This window comes from Nerophis lumbriciformis, linkage group LG11, assembly GCF_033978685.3.
Source record: "Nerophis lumbriciformis linkage group LG11, RoL_Nlum_v2.1, whole genome shotgun sequence".
NCBI classification, from domain to species: domain Eukaryota; kingdom Metazoa; phylum Chordata; class Actinopteri; order Syngnathiformes; family Syngnathidae; genus Nerophis; species Nerophis lumbriciformis.
Genome location: NC_084558.2, coordinates 49,891,722 through 49,914,474, shown reverse-complemented (window position 1 = coordinate 49,914,474; position 22,753 = coordinate 49,891,722). Strand labels below are relative to the sequence as shown.

Sequence of the window (22,753 nt, the reverse complement as noted above, 5' to 3'; positions counted from 1 at the left end):
AACTTACCGTTCTTTGTGCAACTTCAAATGCCGGACGAAGTTGGAAGTTGTTGCCTCTCCATCAGTAATTTTCGAACCGCATGTGTTGCATACTGCAAACCGTTTTGTGTTGACCACCTCGTAATTTTTATACCCAAACAAAATTATTTTAGGTATCATTTTTTGTTCACTGGCGTGTGGTTTGGACATGTCTTCTTCGTTGGTTGTCCTGCAATTTGATTGGATGAATGCTGTGTGATGAAAACAAAGTAGATCTAATTTGATTGGCTGTTGTACTGAGCGCACACCAGCTGACACACGCAACGCTGATAGACAAGTACACAATGAAAAATACGGAGCGCTCCCGAATAACTTTTTCATCTTTGGGTTTTGGGGAAAGTAGCAAGTCATGTCAAGTCATGTCAATTCAAAAGGCTCAAGTCCAAGTGAAGTCACAAGTCATTGATGTTAAAGTCTAAGTCGAGTTGCAAGTCTTTTTACATTTTGTCAAGTCGAGTCTAAAGTCATCAAATTCATGACTCGAGTCTGACTCGAGTCCAAGTCATGTGACTCGAGTCCACACCTCTGCTACATAGTCACCCTGCCAAGCTCTCTACACAGCAAAGTCACTAAGCAACAGCACATTATTTGCAGATTAGAATTATTAATTTGCAAAAAATATTTTTTGGACCAATTAGGTGACGTTGCATAATTTTCCACGGCACACCAGACAATATCTCACGGCACACTAGCGTGCCGCGGCACAGTGGTTGAAAAACACTGGCCTAATGGAGTCGAGGCCCGGAAGTGCCTCTAGGTCACGTGATTGTCACCCGGAAATATTTTTCATGGCTAAATGGTCGCAGTCACAGTTTAAAATATGAAACAAATACATGCGAGGATTAAAAAAAAGGCGAAATATGAAACATAGACATGTGTGAAAAACAGTGAGTCGAGTTAAGTTGATGTCAATTCATGTTGCGGCCTCCTCGCTAGCTCGCTCGCTACTACTAGCAATTGTTGTTGTTAGCATGTGCTAGCAATGGAGCGAGTCTCCGGTCTTTGTTCCTCTTCTTCTGCCCCGCTTAAAGTTGAACCGCCGGACAAGCCGGACGGCTCCGCCTGCGACGGACACTTGGACGACGCCTTCGGGGACCTGGCGGCGCTTCCGGTCGAGGTTAGCGAGAGACGACCGACGTGTCTGCGGTGCCGGTGAGCAGACTTCACTGGGAAGCTAAGCTAGGCTAGCTAGGTTACACACTATATTGCCAAAAGTATTTGGCCACGTTTGCTGTAGTCTGGAACAACATGGCACACTATCAGAAATGTAGACAATTATTACATACACATAATGTGTCATGAGACGTGCACATTTAAATTAAATACGGAGCGTACATCATACTTGCCAACCCTCCCGAATTTTCCGGGAGACTCCCGAAATTCAGCGCCTCACCCGAAACCCTCCCGGGACAAATATTCTCCCGAAAATCTCCCGATTTTCAGCCGGAGCTGGAGGGGGCGTGGCCTCCAGCTCCGGCTGAAAATCGGGAGATTTTCGGGAGAATATTTGTGCGGACCTGAGTGAGGACAGCCTTTTTTCAAGATGGGAGGACAACAGGGTGACAAGAACTAAATCATCCAGACTAGGGATAAATGGTATTATTATGTTTATCTTACCTAAAAATAAATATATTTATTAATTAAAAAAATAAATAAATTTTTACTATATTTTGCTAAAAACGTCCAAATTAATTGTATTTTTATTTGTATTTTTTCTGACTCCTTGTTACATCCAGCCATAGAATTATACATTAAAATAAACATATTTGAAATAATTAATTTTAAATTATCGTAATAATTCATTTAAAATGACCGCATTTAATTATTACTATAATTGCTTGTTTATCAACAACTTTAGCATTTTATTCATTACATTTTGAAGCTCTTAGAAGCCAAGTTATGTTATATTCCTTAAGATTTATTTATGCAAGTTTGAAGTATCAATTATCTAAACACAGTTTTGTTTGCATATATATATATGTATATATATATATATATATATGTATATATATATATATATATATATATATATATATATATATATATATATATGTGTGTGTATATATGTATGAGATACTTGATTTGGTGAATTCTAGCTGTCAATATACTCCTCCCCTCTTAACCACGCCCCACCCCACCCCCGGCCACGCCCCCCACCTCCCGAAATCGGAGGTCTCAAGGTTGGCAAGTATGGTGTACATACACTATATTGCCAAAAGTAATTGGCCACTTGCCTTGACTCACATATGAACTTGAAGTGTCATCCCATTCCTAACCCATAGGGTTCAATATGATGTGGGTCCACCTTTTGCAGCTATTACAGCTTCAACTCTTCTGGGAAGGCTGTCCACAAGGTTGCGGAGTGTGTTTATAGGAATTTTCCACCATTCTTCCAAAAGCGCATTGGTGATGTTGGTCGAGAAGGCCCGGCTCTCAGTCTCCATTCTAATTCATCCCAAAGGTGTTCTATCGGGTTCAGGTCAGGACTCTGTGCAGGCCAGTCAAGTTCAATAATAATAATAATAGATTTTATTTGTAAAAAGCAGTTTACATTGAGTAAAGAACCTCAAAGTGCTACAGTGTATTAAAAAAAATAAAAACTAGAACAGTCAAATAGCTAAAATTAAGTGGTAAATGGGTTGTACTTGTATAGCGCTTTTCTACCTTTCTAAGGAACTCAAAGCGCTTTGACAGTATTTCCACATTCACACATTCACACACTGATGGCGGGAGCTGCCATGCACGGCGCTAACCAGGACCCATCAGGAGCAAGGGTGAAGTGTCTTGCTCAAGGACACAACGGATGTGACTAGGATGGTAGAAGGTGGGGATTGAACCAGTAACCCTCAGATTGCTGGCACGGCCACTCTCCCAACTTCGCCACGCCGTCCCTTATTTTGCATATATCTAAAAAAAAAAAAAAAAAGGCTTTTTTTAAAAGCATCCACAGTCTGTGGTGCCCTCAGGTGGTCAGGGAGAGCGTCCCATTGTTCGTAGATTTGTCCTCAGAGGTTGGAGGAGGTTAGCCTGTCCGGAGCGGACGTGTCGTGTGGAGGTTTTGGGGGTGAGTAGTTCTTTGAGGTAGAGGGGGGCATTTCCATGGAGGCACTAGTGGGTTAGTAGGGAGACTTTGAATTCAATCCAGAGTGAAACAGGAAGCCAGTGAAGGGATTTGAGAGTTGGTGTGATATGATCATATTTCCGCACTCTAATCAGGATCCTACCAGCACTATTCTGTACGTATTGTAGCTTCTGGATGTTTTTGCTGGGGATCCCGACAAGAAGTGCGTTGCAGTAGTCTAGCCTGGAGGAGACAAAGGCGAGTTCAGACTCTGTCATCCACGTGGCCGGGCCAAGTGATTATGACACCTGATTCTGATCATTTGGATGGGTGGCCAAATACTTTTGGCAATATAGTGCAGTGTTTCCCCCAGAAAATGTGTTAGTTAAGGTGGTGTCTCTCCAGGTGCAGGGGGCGCGTCGCTCGGGACAGGCGGACGGACGGGGAAGGGTGTGGGGTGGGTGTAAGGAACAGTGTAATTTGGCCTGTCGCCACCATCACGTCTCCATCTCATCGCTGCCACCACAGCCTGGGGGGGGGGCAATAGACTACAGACTGTGGTGAAGTAGGCCGGCTTCTTCGCGTGAAGAAGCCGACAATTTTTGGTTGTGTTTTCCGCTCCGTATGCTGAATGGCAATATACGATATATATCTCGATATTTTTTTCCGTAAAGTAAAAACAAAACACAAAACAGTCCTAGTTACCTGAGATACTAAGTATGTCATTAATATGACTTAGTAAGTCAATATCTTGACTTACTGAGTCAAATGAATGACTTACTGTAAATAAGCGTTTGCAATAAGCGTTTGAAAAAAAGAGTTAAAAGTGGGGCCACATGCTCAACTCATCATGCTTAATTTATTACAGCATTTGGGAAGCCTGCAGTTGATTTTTATCATGTAAATGTTATATTTTTATCAACATGTGATAGCAGGGACCCTGCCATTCAAAACTAGGCTGCTACATTACTAATGATTAATGTAACTATAGCTGAAAAAAATAGTACCATAACAATAGGAGAGACTATTCTAGGGATGTCCCGATCCGATATTTGGATCGGATCGGCCGCCGATATTCGCAAAAAAATGCGTATCGGCAAGGCATGGGAAAATGCCGATCCAGTTTAAAAAAAAAAACGGTCCGTGTTTTCCAACGCACCTATTTAAATAGTACATTCCACTTTTCTGTTGTTCCCTAAGTTCCGTTCCGCATTTTCCAGCACACCTTCAACACATCCATCTGTGGATTCTCACGCAGTTGCTTTTAGCTGCTGGCATTACACGACAGGCTCTTCTCACTCTTTCCTGTGTCTCCCTCTTACAGACAGCGAGCGCACCTTCTTACACACGTCACATACTGTCACGTCATACGTCACATACGTATACACCCTTTCCCAGCAGAGAGCGAGGTAGCAGCATGGCTAACGTTAGCTGTGATGCTAGCGCAGCCGCTAAGGTGCGCGCCTGCTCAAGCGTCCTATGCGCAAAAGCGCATAACAATTTTCGACACACGGACACGACAGAGAAAACAGTTTTCGTCATCATTGTTCAAATATTGTAAGGTTTGTCGAGACGCTTATCTCCATTCGGTGCCACGTCCACACCATCGCAGAGGCACACATTTCCAGATAAACACCGTATGAAAAAAATAGTGATTTTTTTTTGTTGTGATTTCCCTCTCTGCATGAAAGTTTAAAAGTAGCATATATTAATGCAGTATGAAGAATGTTTTAATGTAGACATGCAAGCCTTGAAAGAAAATGTTGAAAATCAAGACTACATTTCCTGCAAATGGGTGCATTTCTACCCTATATTTTAACTTTAGATTTATTCTCATATCAAACTCTTTTGGCTGTCTTTTTGACACTTACATCCGGTGCCCCCCTCCACACCCTGGATTATAAATAATGTAAATAATTCAATGTGATTATCTTGTGTGATGACTGTATTATGATGATAGTATATATCTGATAGTATATATCTGTATCATGAATCAATTTAAGTGGACCCCGACTTAAACAAGTTGAAAAACTTATTTGGGTGTTACCATTTAGTGGTCAATTGTACGGAATATGTACTTCACTGTGCAACCTACTCATAAAAGAATCAATCAATCAAAACACATAGAATCATCATACTGATGTGATTATATGCATCAAGTGTTCATTCAAGGCTAAGGCAAAATATCGAGATATATATCGTGTATCGCAATATGGCCTTAAAATATAGCAATATTAAAAAAAGGCCATATCGCCCAGCCCTAGTTCAATGATGCCATTTCTGTTTGTCATGTATAATTGTGTCTATTTTCTGTTTATCCTTGAATAAACAGGTCAGTTTCTTGTTACCAACCATTGTGTATTATTCAAACTCCCTTAATTCAGCTGGCTAGTTGTTATCAAGAGTACTAAAACCCTTTTCAACATGATTCTGACAACTAAGTAGGCTAAATAACTTTAAACTTTAATACATGCTCGGATAGGCCATTATCGGTCAGTGTCAGTATCGGTATCGGATCGGAAGTGCAAAAACAATATCGGTATCGGATCGGAAGTGCAAAAACCTGGATCGGGACATCCCTAGACTATTCCTCCCTGAACACCATGGAGTTCATGTAGGCTTTATAATGCAGTTACATTATTATATCAACTATCAGAGACAGAAACTCTTTATTTAACATAATGTAGTTTTTTGCTGCTTCAACACAGAAAAAGGTAAAGTGAAATAACTTGGTTGTTAACTATAGGTCAATAATGCTTGTCTTTCTCTCAGACAGACAGGGCTTTGCTGTCCGTAACACACGCACACACCGCACAGTGAGCTAACGTTACGCTAAAAGCTAGTTAGCCTTCACCTCACGGAGCGAGCTAAGCTGCCGCTTATGTTTCTAGAATGTCAACGGGCTCAGAGTGATGTTACTTGTAGTTGACTGGGAGGTGTTTATTATAATTTGGGGAGAGTCCGCTGCCTGCTAAACACCTTTCTGCTCACCACACCGCGGGAGCACTGACTCCATGCACTCTGAATACGCACTGCTGATTGGCTGTTACCGCTCTGCGTGTAACCAATCAGATGGTTGTGTGGGTGGGACAACGCTGGGTGCTGCAGAGACGTACTGACAGAGGCAGAACGAAGCGTAGCAGCTTGTTAAGACTTTAGTTTAGGTGGTGGCTCTTTGTTGTTAAGGCGGCCGCCTTAACAACGGAGCGCTGCGGGAAACCCTGTAGTGTATATGCAACACAGGCCCGCCTTATATCCTTCCCCTGCTTCCTCCCTAACATGTGTGCTTGCTTTAATGAGGGGTACCAGGCATATCAAGATGGGGGTAATGACAGGTCTTCAATTTTCCTCCTGTGTTGTCGTAGTCGCCCGCAGAAAGTGTGTCTCTGCCCCTTCCTTCCGACACAACCCCTGGACGTGTCCACATGTTTCTACATCGTGCAGCACCCCGCAGAGGTGAGTCCTCTCTGCTCTTCTTTCTTGCCTTTTTTTCCTCTTTGTCCAAAAATTTAAGACGTGTAGCAAAGTTATGGAGTGAAATTTTTTGCCGAACTCCACCAACACACAAACATGATTTGACTCACGCCCAACGATTCACAAGTAAAAAAAAATAAAACACTTTTCTTAAATTAAAAAAAAAACATTTGTGAGTACAAAAACAATTGTATTCAATTAAAAAAAATGATTAGCAAGTATTAAAACATGTTTCTGCAATTAAAACAAGTATTCGCAAGTATGTATCCAACCATCCTTTCATTTTCTACAGCTTGTCTCTCAAATTTCTGCTGATAAAAAAACGATTCTCAAGTATAACAATTTTTTTATTCGATTAAAAAAAAGATTTACAAGTTTAAAAACCATATTCCGCAATTAAAAAAATAATTCATCTATACAAAAAACTATTTTCTTCATTTAAAAAAAACAATTAACAAGTGTGAAAACAATGTTTTGCAGATTCGCAAGTAAAAAAAACACTTTTTTTAAATTAAAAAACGATTTGCAAGTACATAAACAATTTTCCGCAATTTAAAAAAATATTCCTAATTTAAAAACACATTTCTGCAATTGATAAAACGGTTTCAAAAAAGTAATTTTATATGATTAAAAAAACATTCGCAAGTATAAAAGCGATTTTCTTTAATTGAAAAGAATATTTGCAAATGTAAAAACAAAATACAACACAAATGGTTTTTTTTAATTTTCAAAAAATAGTTTTTATACTTGCAAATTGTTTTTTGAATTGAAGAAAATTGTTTTTATACTTGCGAATCGTTAATTGAACAAAATTAGGGACAAGTGGTAAAAATGGGTGGATGGATGTTTTTTACTTGTGAAATGTTGGGCGTGAGTAAAAATATTTTTGTGTTTGTGGAGTTTTGGCCTTAATTTCACGCCATACAAAGCCTGCTTCTTTTTCTTTTTTTTTTACCTTATTTTTTTACCATATGCAAAAACAAAAGTAGTTCTTACTCCTGTCGTGTCTGTATGGCTTTCAGGAGAGCAGAGTTCTACGCACCGTGCCTCTCCTGGCTGCATGTTTGCCACCGGGGAAGTGCAACGTCATTGTCGGACGGCGCTTTAACGATGTCAAGTAAGCGGACTGTAGTTTCATGTCCTTTTTCATTTATTCACACTTTATTTATTTATTTGTTGCTGTTTTCAGGAATCCAGAGCTGGCCGACGTGTGCCGGGACGGCCGGACTCTCATACTGTACCCAGGCCCCCAGTCCCAGAACCTGGAGGAGCTGGTGCAACGTGGCGAAGAAGAGGGCGCCGCGCCTCATAACGTCATCATCATCGACGGCACCTGGAGCCAGGCCAAGAACATTTTCCTCAAAAACAGCATGTTGCACCTCCCCAAGCAGGTGTGTGCGACCGCAAATCAGGGGCGTTCATACTTGTTCCACCGCATACTGAAAAGGCATAGAATGCAGGCGCCATTTTTCTACTTATTGATTTATGTGAAAGAAATACCAAAAACAGATATTTTATATAGGTGTACAGCTCCACTAATGGACATTGGAGTGTTACTTTCAAAGGCAAAATTCAAGTATTGCTAGAAACATAATTTTATATGGGACTTTATTGTGTTATATGTATAATCCAAAAAGATTAAAGCATAAAACACCACCAGAATTAGAGATATTACAAGTCAAAGTGATGAAGCTTAGTGTTACGCTCATGACTTGGTATAACTAAACATTATCCTATAATATGAAGGCAATTGCATTTTATTGATATTTGAAATGTATTCAATGTTTATAAATGAATATTTAAATATAGTAAATGTAAAAAAGGGAATAAATATACCGTATTTTCCGCACTATAAGCCGCCCCGGGTTATTAGCCGCACCTTCAATGAATGGCATATTTCAAAACTTTGTCCACCTATAAGCCGCCCCGGACTATAAGCCGCGCCTACGCTGCGCTAAAGGGAATGTCAAAAAAACAGTCAGATAGGTCAGTCAAACTTTAATAATATATTAAAAACCAGCGTTCTAACAACTCTGTCCCAAAATGTACGCAAATGTGCAATCACAAACATAGTAAAATTCAAAATAGTGCAGAGCAATAGCAACATAATGTTGCTCGAACGTTAATGTCACAACACACAAAATAAACATAGCGCTCACTTTCTGAAGTTATTCTTCATTCGTAAATCCTTCGAATTCTTCGTCTTCGGTGTCCGAATTGAAAAGTGTGTGTATAAGGTAAGACATATTATCTGACACTTTGTTTCGCAATATTATGCAAACACAACTTTTCTTACCTTCTGGTACCTGCTGATCTGTATTTGGGATCTCTATAAATCCTGAAAAATTGTGCGAGTCCGCCTTTGTAGTCCGTGACGACACCGTAGTCTATAAGCGTCTTTTCATGAACCGGAAACACCAAGAAGCACCACCTTTAAAATCATCCAGGTGAAGTTCGCTTGCTAGCGTTGTTGCCTTCATTCGAATAGTGATGGTGCTGACACTTCTGTTTGCTGCTCTCTGCTCAACAACCCACTGTTCGAGTTTGTCCTCCAACAGTTGCCATCTTGCTTTGTTCCCTCGGAAACTCTGTTTTGTCTTCTTTACCTGGCGCAGGTCATCTTCTTGCTTCCTCCACCTACGCACCATTGATTCATTTATGTTATATTCTCTTGCTGCTGCTCTATTTCCGTGTTCTTCGGCATGACTTATTGCCTTAAGTTTAAATTCTGCGTTATACGCGTGTCGCTTAGTAGGAGCCATTTTGTGGTCTGGTCTTTACAGATGTAAACACACAAAGGAAATGAAACGAAAATCCGCGCGCTTCTTCTTCTTCCGGGGGCGGGTGGTTGCTTACAGTAGAAGAAGAAGCGCTTCCTGTTCTATGGGGGCGGGTGCTTACCTTGGCGGTTGCTTGCGTAGAAGAAGAAGCGCTTCCTGTTCTACCGGGAAAAAAGATGGCAGCTGTTTACGGAAGTTGCGAGACCGAAACTTTATGAAAATGAATCTTAATATTTATCCATATATAAAGCGCACCGGGTTAAAAGCCGCACTGTCAGCTTTTGAGTAAATTTGTGGTTTTTAGGTGCGGCTAATGGTGCGGAAAATACGGTAATAAGATCATTAAATGAAATCTAGTTTGGTTACGCCATCATGAGCGCAACACAAGGTTGTAAAAGTTTCAACTACAATTCTAAATAAGATGTCAAAAGCAAACTGAAATCAAATACACACAGCTTAAAGATTGATCAATACCAGTGTTTCCCACACATTCATTTATTTGTGGCGGCCCGCCACGAAAGAATTACGTCCGCCACAAATGGATTTTTCGGCTTTTGACTCGCTCGACCGCGCATAAAAGCAATGGGACTCTGTCTGTGAATGTACCTTGTAGTTACAACTCCGGTGCAGTAGGTGGCGGTAGCCTACTATGCATTGTAACTCCGCCAATAGCACTTAATTTACCTGGTGGGCCAGAAGAAGAAGAAGAAGAAGACGACGAAGTAAAAGAACGGACCGACCGGATCAAAATACGAGGGTAATATAGGTTATAGGTAGATAAGTTATAGCTGCATCGCTCGCGGCTCGTCATATATTTAACGTTAATCCGCGATTTCACCGAGCGTTTCACTGACGGTGAGCAGCCTGACGCTGCTTCATTAACACCGCCGCTGTTTGACTCGGGGGCCAGGGCAGACGCACGCAGTAACAGTCTCCTGTTTTCATACCGACGAGCTAACGTGTCCAGGTTATAACCCTGTTGTCAATAAACACACGTGGAGACGTTGCTTCAGATACTGCATTAATAATGAAGCTAAATTGTCCACTGTCCACTGCAGCATGTGAATGCAATGAAAAGAATAAAATCTGAGCCAACCAGCTGTTAAAATGTTGTCCAGGTTAATGTTTTGGCCATTAAAGGCCCTTCATTTCAAGATTTCAACTGTGATCGGGCTTTAAACAGGTGGCTGACCTGTTCAGATGAGTGTAACTCAGGGGTGCTCACACTTTTTCTGCAGGCGAGCTACTTTTCAATTGATCAAGTCGTGGGGCTCTACCTTATTCATATATATAATTTATATTTACTTATTTATGAAATATATGTTTTTGTTAACAAGTTAAAGGTGTTTAATGATAATGCAAGCATGTTTAACACATATAGTTAATATTGTTAATAAATTAAAGGTTTTTAATGATAATACAAGTATGTTTAATACATATAGTTAATATTGTTTATAAATTAAAGGTGTTTAATGATAATACAAGTATGTTTAATACATATAGTTAATATTGTTAACAAGTTAAAGGTGTTTAAAGATAATACAAGCATGTTTAACACATATTGTTAATAAATTAAAGGTGTTTAATGATAATACAAGTATGTTTAATACATATAGTTAATATTGTTAAGTTAAAGGTGTTTAATGACAATACAAGCATGTTTAACACATATAGTTAATATTGTTAACAAGTTAAAGGTGTTTAAAGATAATACAAGCATGTTTAACACATATAGTTAATATTGTTAACAAGTTAAAGGTGTTTAAAGATAATACAAGCATGTTTAACACATATAGATTCCTTTCTTTCATGAAGACAAGAATATAAGTTGGTGTATTACCTGATTCTGATGACTTGCATTGACTGGAATCAGACAGTGGTGCTGATAAGGTCCGCATTTTCGAATGGAGGCGAAAAAAAGTCCTCCTTTCTGTCCAATACCACATGAAAGTGGTTGGTTTTTGGCATCTTATTTGTCCAGCTTCCGTACTCCTTTGTATACACTTGACAAGAAATACATTGTCGGCAAACTCCGTAGCTTGCTAGCTTGTGCACGCCAGCTTTCTGAGACTCTTATTTTGTTAGCGCAACTGTGCAGTCGGTCTTTGGAGTTTTGACGACAGGTACGGCGCCAGAGTCTGTTGAAATAAAGTGTTTCTCGCCTTCCTGTCGGTAATTTTAATGAGCTAAATATGTACATAAAGTGTTGTACTTATATTCTAACTCCGCGTTCTTCTTGGTCATCGCCGCTGCCGCCGCCACCCCCCACCCCCCTGTCCTGTGGGAAACACTGAATACCTATTTAAATTTAGTAATACATACCGTATTTTCCGCACCATAAGCCGCCCCGTGTTATAAGCCGCGCCTTCAATGAACGGCATATTTCAAAACTTTGTCCACCTATAAGCCGCCCCGTGTTATAAGCAGCATCTAACTGCGCTACAGGGAATGTCAAAAAAACAGTCAGATAGGTCAGTTAAACTTTAATAATATATTAAAAACCAGCGTTCTAACAACTCTGTTCACTCCCAAAATGTACGGTAATGTGCAATCACAAACATAGTAAAATTCAAAATAGTGCAGAGCAATAGCAATAACTTAATGTTGCTCGAACGTTAATGTCACAACACACAAAATAAACATAACACTCACTTTCTGAAGTTATTCTTCATTCATAAATCCCTCGAATTCTTCTCCTACGGTGTCCGAATTAAAAAGTTGGGCGAATACGGGATCCAAAATGGCCGGCTCCGTCTCGTCGAAGTCATCAGAGTCAGTGTCGCTGTTGTTTTTCCAGCAGTTCCGTGAATCCTGCCTTCCGGAAAGCTCGGACCACAGTTGAGACCGAAATATCCGCCCAGGCATTTACGATCCACTGGCAGATGTTGGCGTATGTCGTCCGGCGCTGTCTCCCTGTCTTAGTGAATGTGTGTTCGCCTTCGGTCATCCATTGTTCCCACGCCGTTCGCAGTCATGCTTTAAATGCCTTGTTGACACCAATATCGAGCGGTTGGAGTTCTTTGGTTAATCCACCCGGAATGACGGCGAGTGTTGTATTTGTGTGCTTCACTTGTTTTTTGACACCATCTGTGATGTGGGCGCACATGGAGTCGTATATCAACATGGACGGAGCTGCGTGAAAAAAGCCACCCGGCCTCTTCGCGTAAACTTCCCTTAACCACTCGCTCATCTTTTCTTCATCCATCCATCCCTTCGAGTTAGCTTTTATGATGACGCCGGCTGGAAAGTTCTCTTTTGGCAAGGTCTTCCTTTTGAATATCACCATGGGTGGAAGTTTCTGGCCATTAGCATGGCAAGCTAGAACCACAGTGTGTCGCTTAGTAGGAGCCATTTTGTGGTCTTTACAGATGTAAACACACAAAGGAAATGAAACGTAATACCCGCGCGCTTCTTCTTCTATGGGGGCGGGTGCTTACCTTGGCGGTTGCTTACCGTAGAAGAAGAAGCACTTCCTCTTCTACGGGGGAAAAAAGATGGCGGCTGTTTACCGTAGTTGCGAGACCTAAACTTTATGAAAATGAATCTTAATATTAATCCATATATAAAGCGCACCGGGTTATAAGCCGCACTGTCAGCTTTTGAGTAAATTTGTGGTTTTTAGGTGCGGCTAATAGTGCGGAAAATACGGTATATATGATGATTTATCAAAATATAAAAGAAATATACCTGAACAGAACGCTCATGATGGTTACACAAAAAAGTAACGCTATGAATCGCTTTTTTCCAAGTTTTTGGGGCATTTTTATGCTATTTCCAAGCATGTCCTTTTTATTATCGTTGATTTTAAATGGTCAAACTAATGCATAATATACATGCATGCCCTAGAAAACAAAACAAAAAAAGTCATTTATTTTGATTGTTACATTTTGAAGCACATTTGTGCAGGTGGTTGCGAATGTACCCTTTACCAGAGCTGTACACATATTTAAACATACAATTGTGTCGACGTTGTTATACCTTTTTTTTTTTCTTACATTTCCTACAAACTCAACCTGCGGGCTTCAAATGCACTTTTGACGTCCGTAGCGTAACAGTGTTTAGCCTAAACCAGGGGTCGGCAACCCGCGGCTCCGGAGCCGCATGCGGCTCTTTGATCACTCTGATGCGGCTCAGCTGCTTACTTGCTGAACGCCCCAATTTTCCCGTGAGACCTCCGGATGTCAATGCCTCTCGCAGAAAACTCCCGGGATTAGTTTTCACCTATTTTCACCCTTATAGCTATAATAAGGGCGTGCCGTGATAGTACAACATTTGGCGCCCTCTACAGCCTAAATTAACAGCGTGCCAGCCCGACACTTGTTATACAAAATACATTTTCTGCTTGCACACGTACGCGGCAGCAAGGCATACTTGGTCAACAGCCACACAAGTTACACTGACGGTGACCATATAAAACAACTTTAACACTCTTACTAATAATGCGCCACACTTTGAACCAAAACCAAACAAGAATGACAAACACATTTCGGGAGAACATCTGCACCTTAACACAACATAAACACAACAGAACAAACACCCAGAATCCCATGCAGCCCTGACTCTTCCGGCTACATTATACACCCCTGCTACCACCAAACCCCGCCCCCACCCCAAGCCTGCTCCCTCACACATCAATCCCCCTCCCCCCCCCCCCCCCCCCTGTGCGTCGGTTGAGGTGGTATCCCGGAAGAGTTAGGGCTGCATGGGATTCTGGGTATTTGTGCTGTTGTGTTTATGTTGTGTTACGGTGCAGATGTTCTCCCGAAATGTGTTTGTCATTCTTGTTTGGTGTGGGTTCACAGTGTGGCGCATTATTAGTAAGAGTGTTAAAGTTTTTTTTATACCGCCACCGTCAGTGTAACCTGTGTGGTTGTTGAACAAGTATGCCTTGCTGTTACCTACTTGAGCAAGTGGAAGCCCCATACAACGAGTGGCTGATCAGGCATGCTGGTAGAAGTAGGCGCTATATGCTGTACCATCACGGCACGCGTGAGACTGACAAGTGCTAATCATTTGAAACCCGCGTGCCGCACCAGCTTAAAAATTCCATACAAAGATGTGGGCGGCGTGTCTGAGACCCCTGGTTTATACATAGCACAAAGCAAAAAAAACAACTTTGTATGCAGTGTTATTTCATTTAAAATTTCAAAAATTTTTGCGGCTCCCATTGTTTTCTATAATTTGTGAAACTGGTCAAAATGGCTCTTTGACTGGTAAAGGTTGCCGACCCCTGTCCTAAACGCTGATCTCTTTTACTCGCCTGGTGCGTTGTCTGCAAACATAAATAACCGCCGAGTTCTCAATAGCGAACAGGTAAAAAAAAAGTTTGATGTGGCTGTAGGCAACCTACTGATGTCGTTCTTTTTTTTTTATTTACCTCCACAAGATGGCAGTAGCTGCATTTGAAGTCTGATGAGTGGTCAGGTGAAGCGCTAAATGTCAGTCACGGTACACCCGTCGTACTGTTGTTTGCAGCCAACTCATTACTGTTACAGTTATTACAACATTTTGTGAAATATTCATGTATGAGCCACGCCGTCCGACCAAAACTATTTTTCTTCCAAGTAGAATCATTCAAATTCGTCATTGCTTCAAGTTCTTTGCGAAACAATTGTGATTTGGGGTGAAGATGTTGCCAAAATGATGCAGGCCCCGCCCACATTTTGTACATAAAAGTGGGCTTCCCGAAATGTGCGGAAAGTCGTTACAAAACACGCCTAAAATCCCTACTGTGTCTGTTTTGGGGGGAATTTGACCTTTTGACATATTTTTTTAGGCTCAGAATAAAAATGATGCATGTCATTCATAGTCCTTATGTAGGACAGGAACACATGTTTTTTCTTTCTTTATGCATTTTAACTCGTAAAACACGGCAAGTACGAGGTGGCTAACAATGCAGCTAATGGGAGAACTCTATTCCGCCCATAAAGCCCTTAATAAAAAAACTCCTCGTTACCTTAATGTTAACCAAATATTAGCGATATTGTTATCATAAGTGCTAACACAGACAAACAATTGTTGGTTTTAGTCTATCTGTGTTGGCTCTGCTATGAGGTAGCGACTTGTCCAGGGTGTACCCCGCCTTCCGCCCATGTGCAGCTGGGATAGGCTCCAGCACCCAAGCGGTAGAAAATGGATCGATGGATGTATTTATTAAAAATGATTACACTGAATTTATAAAAACAAAATGTTTTGCTTTTTTTGTTTGGTTTTTTATATCATATTATGCTGATAATGTCATTGAAAATGTGTTTGTTTAAAAATGTGCTTTGTCAAAACACAGTGTTTTAAAATTCATTGTATAAAAATTCAGCGTAAAAAATTCACCACAGAAGAAAAATGTGTACACGGAATTTTTGCAAACACAAATTTTGCTCACGCGTTTTTAGTCAATAAAATCGTCATAATTTGATGTAAAAAAATAAAAAATTCAGTTCATAAAATTCAAACACAAAACATTCAGTAATATAAATTCAGTGTCCAATAAAAACTTTCACAGTGCTTCACTTTTTCCACATTTTGTTATGTTACAGCCTTATTCCAAAATGGAATAAATTCACTTTTGTCCTCAAAATTCTACACACAATATCCCATAATGACAACGTAAAATGTTTTTTTATTTTTTTTATTTGCAAATGTATCAAAACATTTAAATCACATATACTTTTTTGTTATCTTACAGCCTTATTCTAAAATGGAATAAATTCACTTTTGTCCTCAAAATTCTACACACAATACCCCATAATGACAACGTAAAATATTATTTTTTCATAATTTGCAAATGTATCCAAAAATTTAAATCACATATACATTTTTATCTTACAGCCTTATTCTAAAATGGAATACGTTCACTTTTGTCCTCAAAATTCTACACACAATACCTCATAATGATTTTTTTTTTTTAAATTTGCAAATTTATCAAAACATTTATCACAAATACAATGGGTACAGAAAGTATTTAGACCTCTTTCAAATGTTTCACTCTGTTTCTTTGCAGCCATTTGCTAAAATAAAAAAAAAAAATTTTTATTTCCCATTAATGTACACCGTGCACCCCATCTTAACAGAAAAAAATGGAAATGTAGAGATTTTTGCAAATGTAATTAAAAAAAAAAAAATCACATGTATTCGGATGGGATGGAAGGCGTTGGTTTTCATCCAGCATGTCTCTGTACATTGCTGCATTCATCTTTCCGTCTATCCTGACTAGTCTCCCGGTTCCTGTCGCTGAAAACCATCCCCACAGCATGATGCTGCCACCACTGTAGGGATGGTATTGGCCCGGTTTCCTCCAAACATGACGCCAAAGACTTCAATCTTTTGTCTCATCAGACCAGAGAATTTAGTTTCTCATGGTCTGAGAGTCTTTCAGGTGCATTTTGGCAAACCTTTTAGTAAAAAAAATGGCTTCCGTCTGGCCACTCTACCATCTGGAAGGTTCTCCTCTCTCCACAGAGAAATGCTGTAGTTCTAAAAGAGTGACTATTGGGTTCTTGGTCCCCTCCCTGAGTAGACTCAGATGAATGCAGCAATGTACAGAGACATCCTGGATGAAAACCAATACTTCCCATCCAATGATGGAGCTTGAGAGGATCTGCGAAGAGGAATGGGCGAATCTGCCCAAAGATAGGTGTGGCATCGTATTCTAGATGGTATATCAACAAAGTATTGAGTGACTACTTATGTGATTTTTGAGTTTTTTTATTTTTAATTAAAAACTAAACTTTTCAAATTGTCATTATGGGGTATTGTTTGTCGAATTTTGAGGACAAAAATTAATGTATTCCATTTTGGAATAGGGCTGTAACATAAAGTGTAGAAAAAAATGAATATTTCCCGGATACACTACCAAAAGAAAAACCCGTAACGTGGGTGTGGACTGATTGTGTCCACCAGGTGCAGCTCAACAGGACTCTGTCCAGCCAGTACGTGATACGGACTCAGCCCTCCAACATCTGTCTGTCCACGCTGGAGTGTGCTGCCGTCGCTTTGTCCATCCTGGAGCACAACGACGTCTTCCAAGAGGTATCAATTTAGATCCTATTCACGCTTCCGTCAGTCTACCAAAGTAGCTTACCACCACCAGGTGTGAATGAATGATGGCTTCTCACTTCTCTACGAAGCACTTTGAGTGTCTAGAAAAGCGCTATACAAAATCTAATCCATTATTATTGTCAGGTTCAAACACCGATGACATCTATTAGACAAGACAAGAAGCAAAGCAATCAAACAAGAGACAGGATTCAATTTAGCTCATGAGGAGAGCGCATGTGTGCCTGTGCCCTCGTACAGCGTCACCCCCCCGCTCTGAGGAGGGAGCTCCACGCCTCCTCATTTATTTGGGCATTTCCTGATTACATGGCTGCAGCTGTTTCTAAGGGGAGGGGGTCATAAACAGCTGCCGCACTCGGTCATAAACAGTTTAAAGAAAAAGGTGCCTGGAGCAGTGTCAGGTCATGCTCCCTCTCTGCTTTATAAGTCTCGGGTCATGACAAGGTCTGTCAGAATAATTGTATCTAAGTTATTACAAAACTTTGTGTTTCAATGAGTTCCTGGCGAGCAGACAAAAGCTGTATTTGATCCTACCACGCAAAAGGCTTGTAAAACTCCACTGTGTAGGATGGGAAGCGACATGAAGGCGTCGGTTTCTTTGATGTATTGTAATCTACAGGAATATTTTGTCTTGACCCGAGATCTACAAAACGGAGAGGAGGCAGGGCCTGACCCCCCTCCTGGCACCTTTTCTTTGAACTCTTTTGTGACCGAGGGCAATGGCTGTTTACAACCTTTTCTTTGAACTGTTTTGTAACCAAAGGCGATGGCTGTTTACGACCCCCGTCCCTTTAGAAACAGCTGTTGCCATGTAATCAGGGAAAGTCCAAATAATAGAGGAGGCTTACAATCTTTCGTCAGAGCGTGGTGGGAGACTGTACAAGAGTACAGCCCAGACGTTTCTCCTCAATTGAGCCAAATGTAATTCTGTCTCTGTTTGATTCCTTGCTTCTTTCTCTGTTTAATAGATGTCATCAGTGTTTGAACCTGACAAGGTCTTCCTGTGGCTGTCCAATAGATCAAAGAAACCGACACCTCCACGTCGCATCCCATCGCATGCAGTGGAGGTTTACAAGCCTTTTGCTTGATAAGAACAAAGACAGCTTTTGTCTTCTCGCAAGGCAGCCTGAATTCATGGGCAAACAAGTTGTGTGATAACTTATATACAATTATTCTGACAATTATTATTATTATTATTATTATTATCATAATTCAGACTGATAGTGAACAGGAATGTTTCGGTTAAACATTGGGAAAGGCAGTAATACAGCATCAATCACAAAATGAACCCAATTGGAGAATATATCTTTGACCAAAAGACAAATACAATACAAATCACATCACAACAGTCCTTGTATGCTCTGGGACGATGTAAGAAAAACCAAGCAGAGCTATCTCTGCAGGGGGTAGGGCTGGGCGATATGGACAAAAAAGTATACCTCGATATATTTTTACTTACACTCAGTATTCGATATGCATCTCGATATATTTCCCGGTGAAAGTATACATTTAAAGATATTAATTTTTGAGCGATATTCAGTGAAATTGAAGTGAATGACGAGTGTACTTGTCAGGTTCAAACACTGATGACATCTATTAGACAAGACAAGAAGCAAGGAATTCAACTTTTATTTGGACTTTCCCTGATTACATGGCAACAGCTGTTTCTAAGGGGAGGGGGTCATAAACAGCCGTCGCCTTTGGTTACAAAACAGTTCAAAGAAAAGGTGCCTGGAGGGGGGTCAGGTCCTGCTTCCTCTCCGCTTTGTAGATCTCGGGTCAAGGCAAAATCTTCCTGTGGATTACAATAGATCAAAGAAACCCGACACCTTCATGTCGCTTCCCATCCTACACAGTGGAGTTTTACAAGCCTTTTGATTGGTAAGATCAAAGACAGATTTTTGTCATCTCGCCGGGAACTCATTGAAACACAAGGTTTTGTGATAACTTAGGTACAATTATTCTGACAGTACTGTAAACACTTTTATTAACCCAGTTAGTCAAGATGGGTTTTAACAGCACAGAAAGGAAACGGTTTAAGTAGCACATAATTACATAACATAAATAAAATAGAAACATATTCTTTCTATGTAAAATAAATAACATAGCTGTGCAAATAATACAAAATGTATCAAACTATATATATATATATATATATATATATATGATATTAATTTAACATTAGACAATAGAATTAAAGGAACTTGTCACACTTAAAAACAAATAGGCCACCCCAAGAGTGCTCTGGAGCGCTCGTAGATTTTGTTCTTACTTACGAACAAATCCCAGCAAAGAAAACATTGGTGAATACTGGTATTGGTGAATATTAGTGAAATTGAAGTGAATGACTTGTCAGGTTCAAACACTGATGACATCTATTAAACAGACGAGAAGCAAGGAATTAAACCGAGACAGAATTCAATTTAGCTCCTTGAGGAGAAACGTCTGGGCTGTACTCTTTACACAGTCTTCCACCACGCTCTGGCAAGAGAATTCTACCCCTCCTCTTTTATTTGGACTTTCCCTGATTACATGGCAACAGCTGTTTCTAAGGGGAGGGGGTCGTAAACAGCCGTCGCCAGTTCAAAGAAAATGTGCCAATATTGGTGAATCTCCTTAAAAACTTCATAAGCGGGCCTAAGAACAACATTTATTCTTAAGAACGCTTGCTGAATCAATCAATCAATCAATCAACTTTATTTATAGAGCACATTTAAAATTTACCACAGGGGTAGCCAAAGTGCTGTACAATGAACAGGTTAAAAGATAAAACGAGTACCGAGCAAACACAACACAACACAAACAGAACACGATAAAAAAATAAATAATTAAAATAGAATTAATAAAAACATAAAAACAGGATCACAGCAGGTGTATTATTGGGGCCCACTGAGAACAACGGCCGGTATGAAAAACACGTAACCACCTGGAATGGACCGTGTGTTGTCTTTAAGTTGAAGCGGAGTGGTGTTTTGTTATCGACGGGCACCGCCTGGCCACAGTAATCCATGACGCTAAGCTCCTGAGACAGTAAGTCGAACGATGCGGACACGTTTGTTACTGGATATTTTTTTAACAAGCTGGTAAATTTGTATGAGTAACTATAATTATTTGATACTTGTTTAGATGGAGGCCGATATTGGATGTCAATATTGGATCCCAGCTGGGGGCCCAACTGCATGACACACACAAAAAAAGTCAAATTACATAAAGTCCACATTTTGCCTCAGGATGCAAATGAATCGGCAATATCAGCATCATTCTTTCCGCTCGCAGGTCCTGCTGAGGCCCCTGAAGGCCCTGTGCTCCTTCCAGCTGGAGCACGGCGCCCAGGTGCACCACAGCAAGGAGCACCTCCTGAAGAACGGCATGTACGACAAGACCATGCCCAAGAACAAGCGCAAGATCAAAAGGCTGGAGAAGCTGGTCACCGAACACAACTGTCTGCTCAGATAAGGTCCGGAAAAAAAAACATTAAACTGGACGGACACTTTTTTTGGGACGCTTTTTTCTTTCAGGGTTTTTTTTTTTTTTTGGTTTTATGAAAATAAATCATGTTTTAGTAGCACTTAAATATGTTTCTGTGTGCTTTCACTGGCACACTGATGAATATTTGATGGACCACAATGGAAACAAGCCTTTTGGCTTTTTAAAGCATTACATGGATTCAATTCTTTAAGATGTCAATAAACTTCTCAATCAATCAAACACCTGCAGGAATACACCATGACATTAAAGGGAAAATGCCTTTTAACACTTAATTATAGGCCCAAATATCATGTAGGCCACAGGTGTCAAACGCAAGACCCTATATGGAAATAATATATATCTGTTCTAATTAAATGTATTTCCATTTTGACAAAAAAATACATGTATTTATTTAATATACACTATATTGCCAAAAGTATTTGGCCACCCATTCAAATGATGAGAATCAGGTGTCCTAATCATTTGGCCCACTTTTTTTATTTCATAATTTTAATTTGCATGTTATTTTATGACTTAATTTTATCATTTCGACTTTCTTAGCTCATCATTTCGATGTTTTAATCTCACAATTATGATTTATCTCATATTCTAGACTTTTATCTCATAATTATAACTTTATTTAAGCGTTTCGACTTTCCTTCTCATAATGTTGACCCTTTTTATCTCAAAATTATGATTTTTTATCTCATAAATTCGACTTTATATTTCATAAACATGACTTTTTATCTCATTATGACTTTTTACTTCATCATTTCGATTTTTTATCTCATAATTTCGATTTTTTTAATCTCATAATTTCGACCCTTGTCTCATAATTTTGACTTTTATCCCATAATTATGACTTTTTATCTCATAATTGTGACTATTTCATCATTTTGAGTTTTTATGTCATAATTTCGACTCGTCTCATAATTTTGACTTTATTTCACCATTTCGGCTTTCTCACCTCACAATTTAAATGTATTATCTCACAATTATGACTTTTTAACCTCACAATTATACATTTTTAACTCATGATTTAGATTTTATATCTCATCTAGATTGTATATCTCATAATTATGACTTGTTATATCATCATTTTGACTATTTTAATTTCATAATTTTAACTTTTATTTCATTATTATGACCAAATGTTATCATTTCGACTTTCTTATCTCATCATTTCGATGTTTTAATCTCACAATTAGGATTTATCTCATAATCTAGATTTTTATCTCATAATTATAACTTTATTTAAGCGTTTCGACTTTCCTTCTCATAATTTTGACCCTTTTTATCTCAAAATTATGACTCTTTAGCTCATAAATTTGACTTTATATTTCATAAACGTGACTTTTTATCTCATAATTGTGACTTTATTTAATCATTTTGACTTTTTATGTCATAATTTCCACTCGTCTCATAATTTAGACTTTATTTCACCATTTCGGCTTTCTTGCCTCACAATTTAAATGTATTATCTCACAATTATGACTTTTTAACCTCATAATTATAAATTTTTAACTCATGATTTAGATTTTATATCTCATAATTATGACTTGTTATATCATCATTTTGACTTTTTTAATTTCATAATTTTAACTTTTATTTCATTATTATGACCAAATGTTATCATTTCGACTTTCTTATCTCATCATTTCGATGTTTTAATCTCACAATTATGATTTATCTCATAATCTAGATTTTTATCTCATAATTATAACTTTATTTAAGCGTTTCGACTTTCCTTCTCATAATTTTGACCCTTTTTATCTCAAAATTATGACTCATTAGCTCATAAATTTGACTTTATATTTCATAAACATGACTTTTTATCTCATAATTGTGACTTTATTTAATCATTTTGACTTTTTATGTC

The 22,753-nt window shown here is 39.3% G+C and overlaps 1 protein-coding gene across 1 annotated transcript; it reads left to right on the top strand.

Annotated features, from left to right (window-relative positions):
• Positions 1-758: 758 nt before the first annotated feature.
• On the top strand, positions 759-21,164 carry dtwd2 (DTW domain containing 2). The gene is made up of 6 exons (XM_061966020.2): positions 759-1,191; positions 6,466-6,556; positions 7,597-7,691; positions 7,764-7,965; positions 17,251-17,379; positions 20,683-21,164. Exons 1-6 carry the CDS (start codon positions 1,022-1,024, stop codon positions 20,860-20,862), a joined length of 867 nt encoding a protein of 288 aa, XP_061822004.1. The 5' UTR covers positions 759-1,021; the 3' UTR covers positions 20,863-21,164.
• Positions 21,165-22,753: the final 1,589 nt, after the last annotated feature.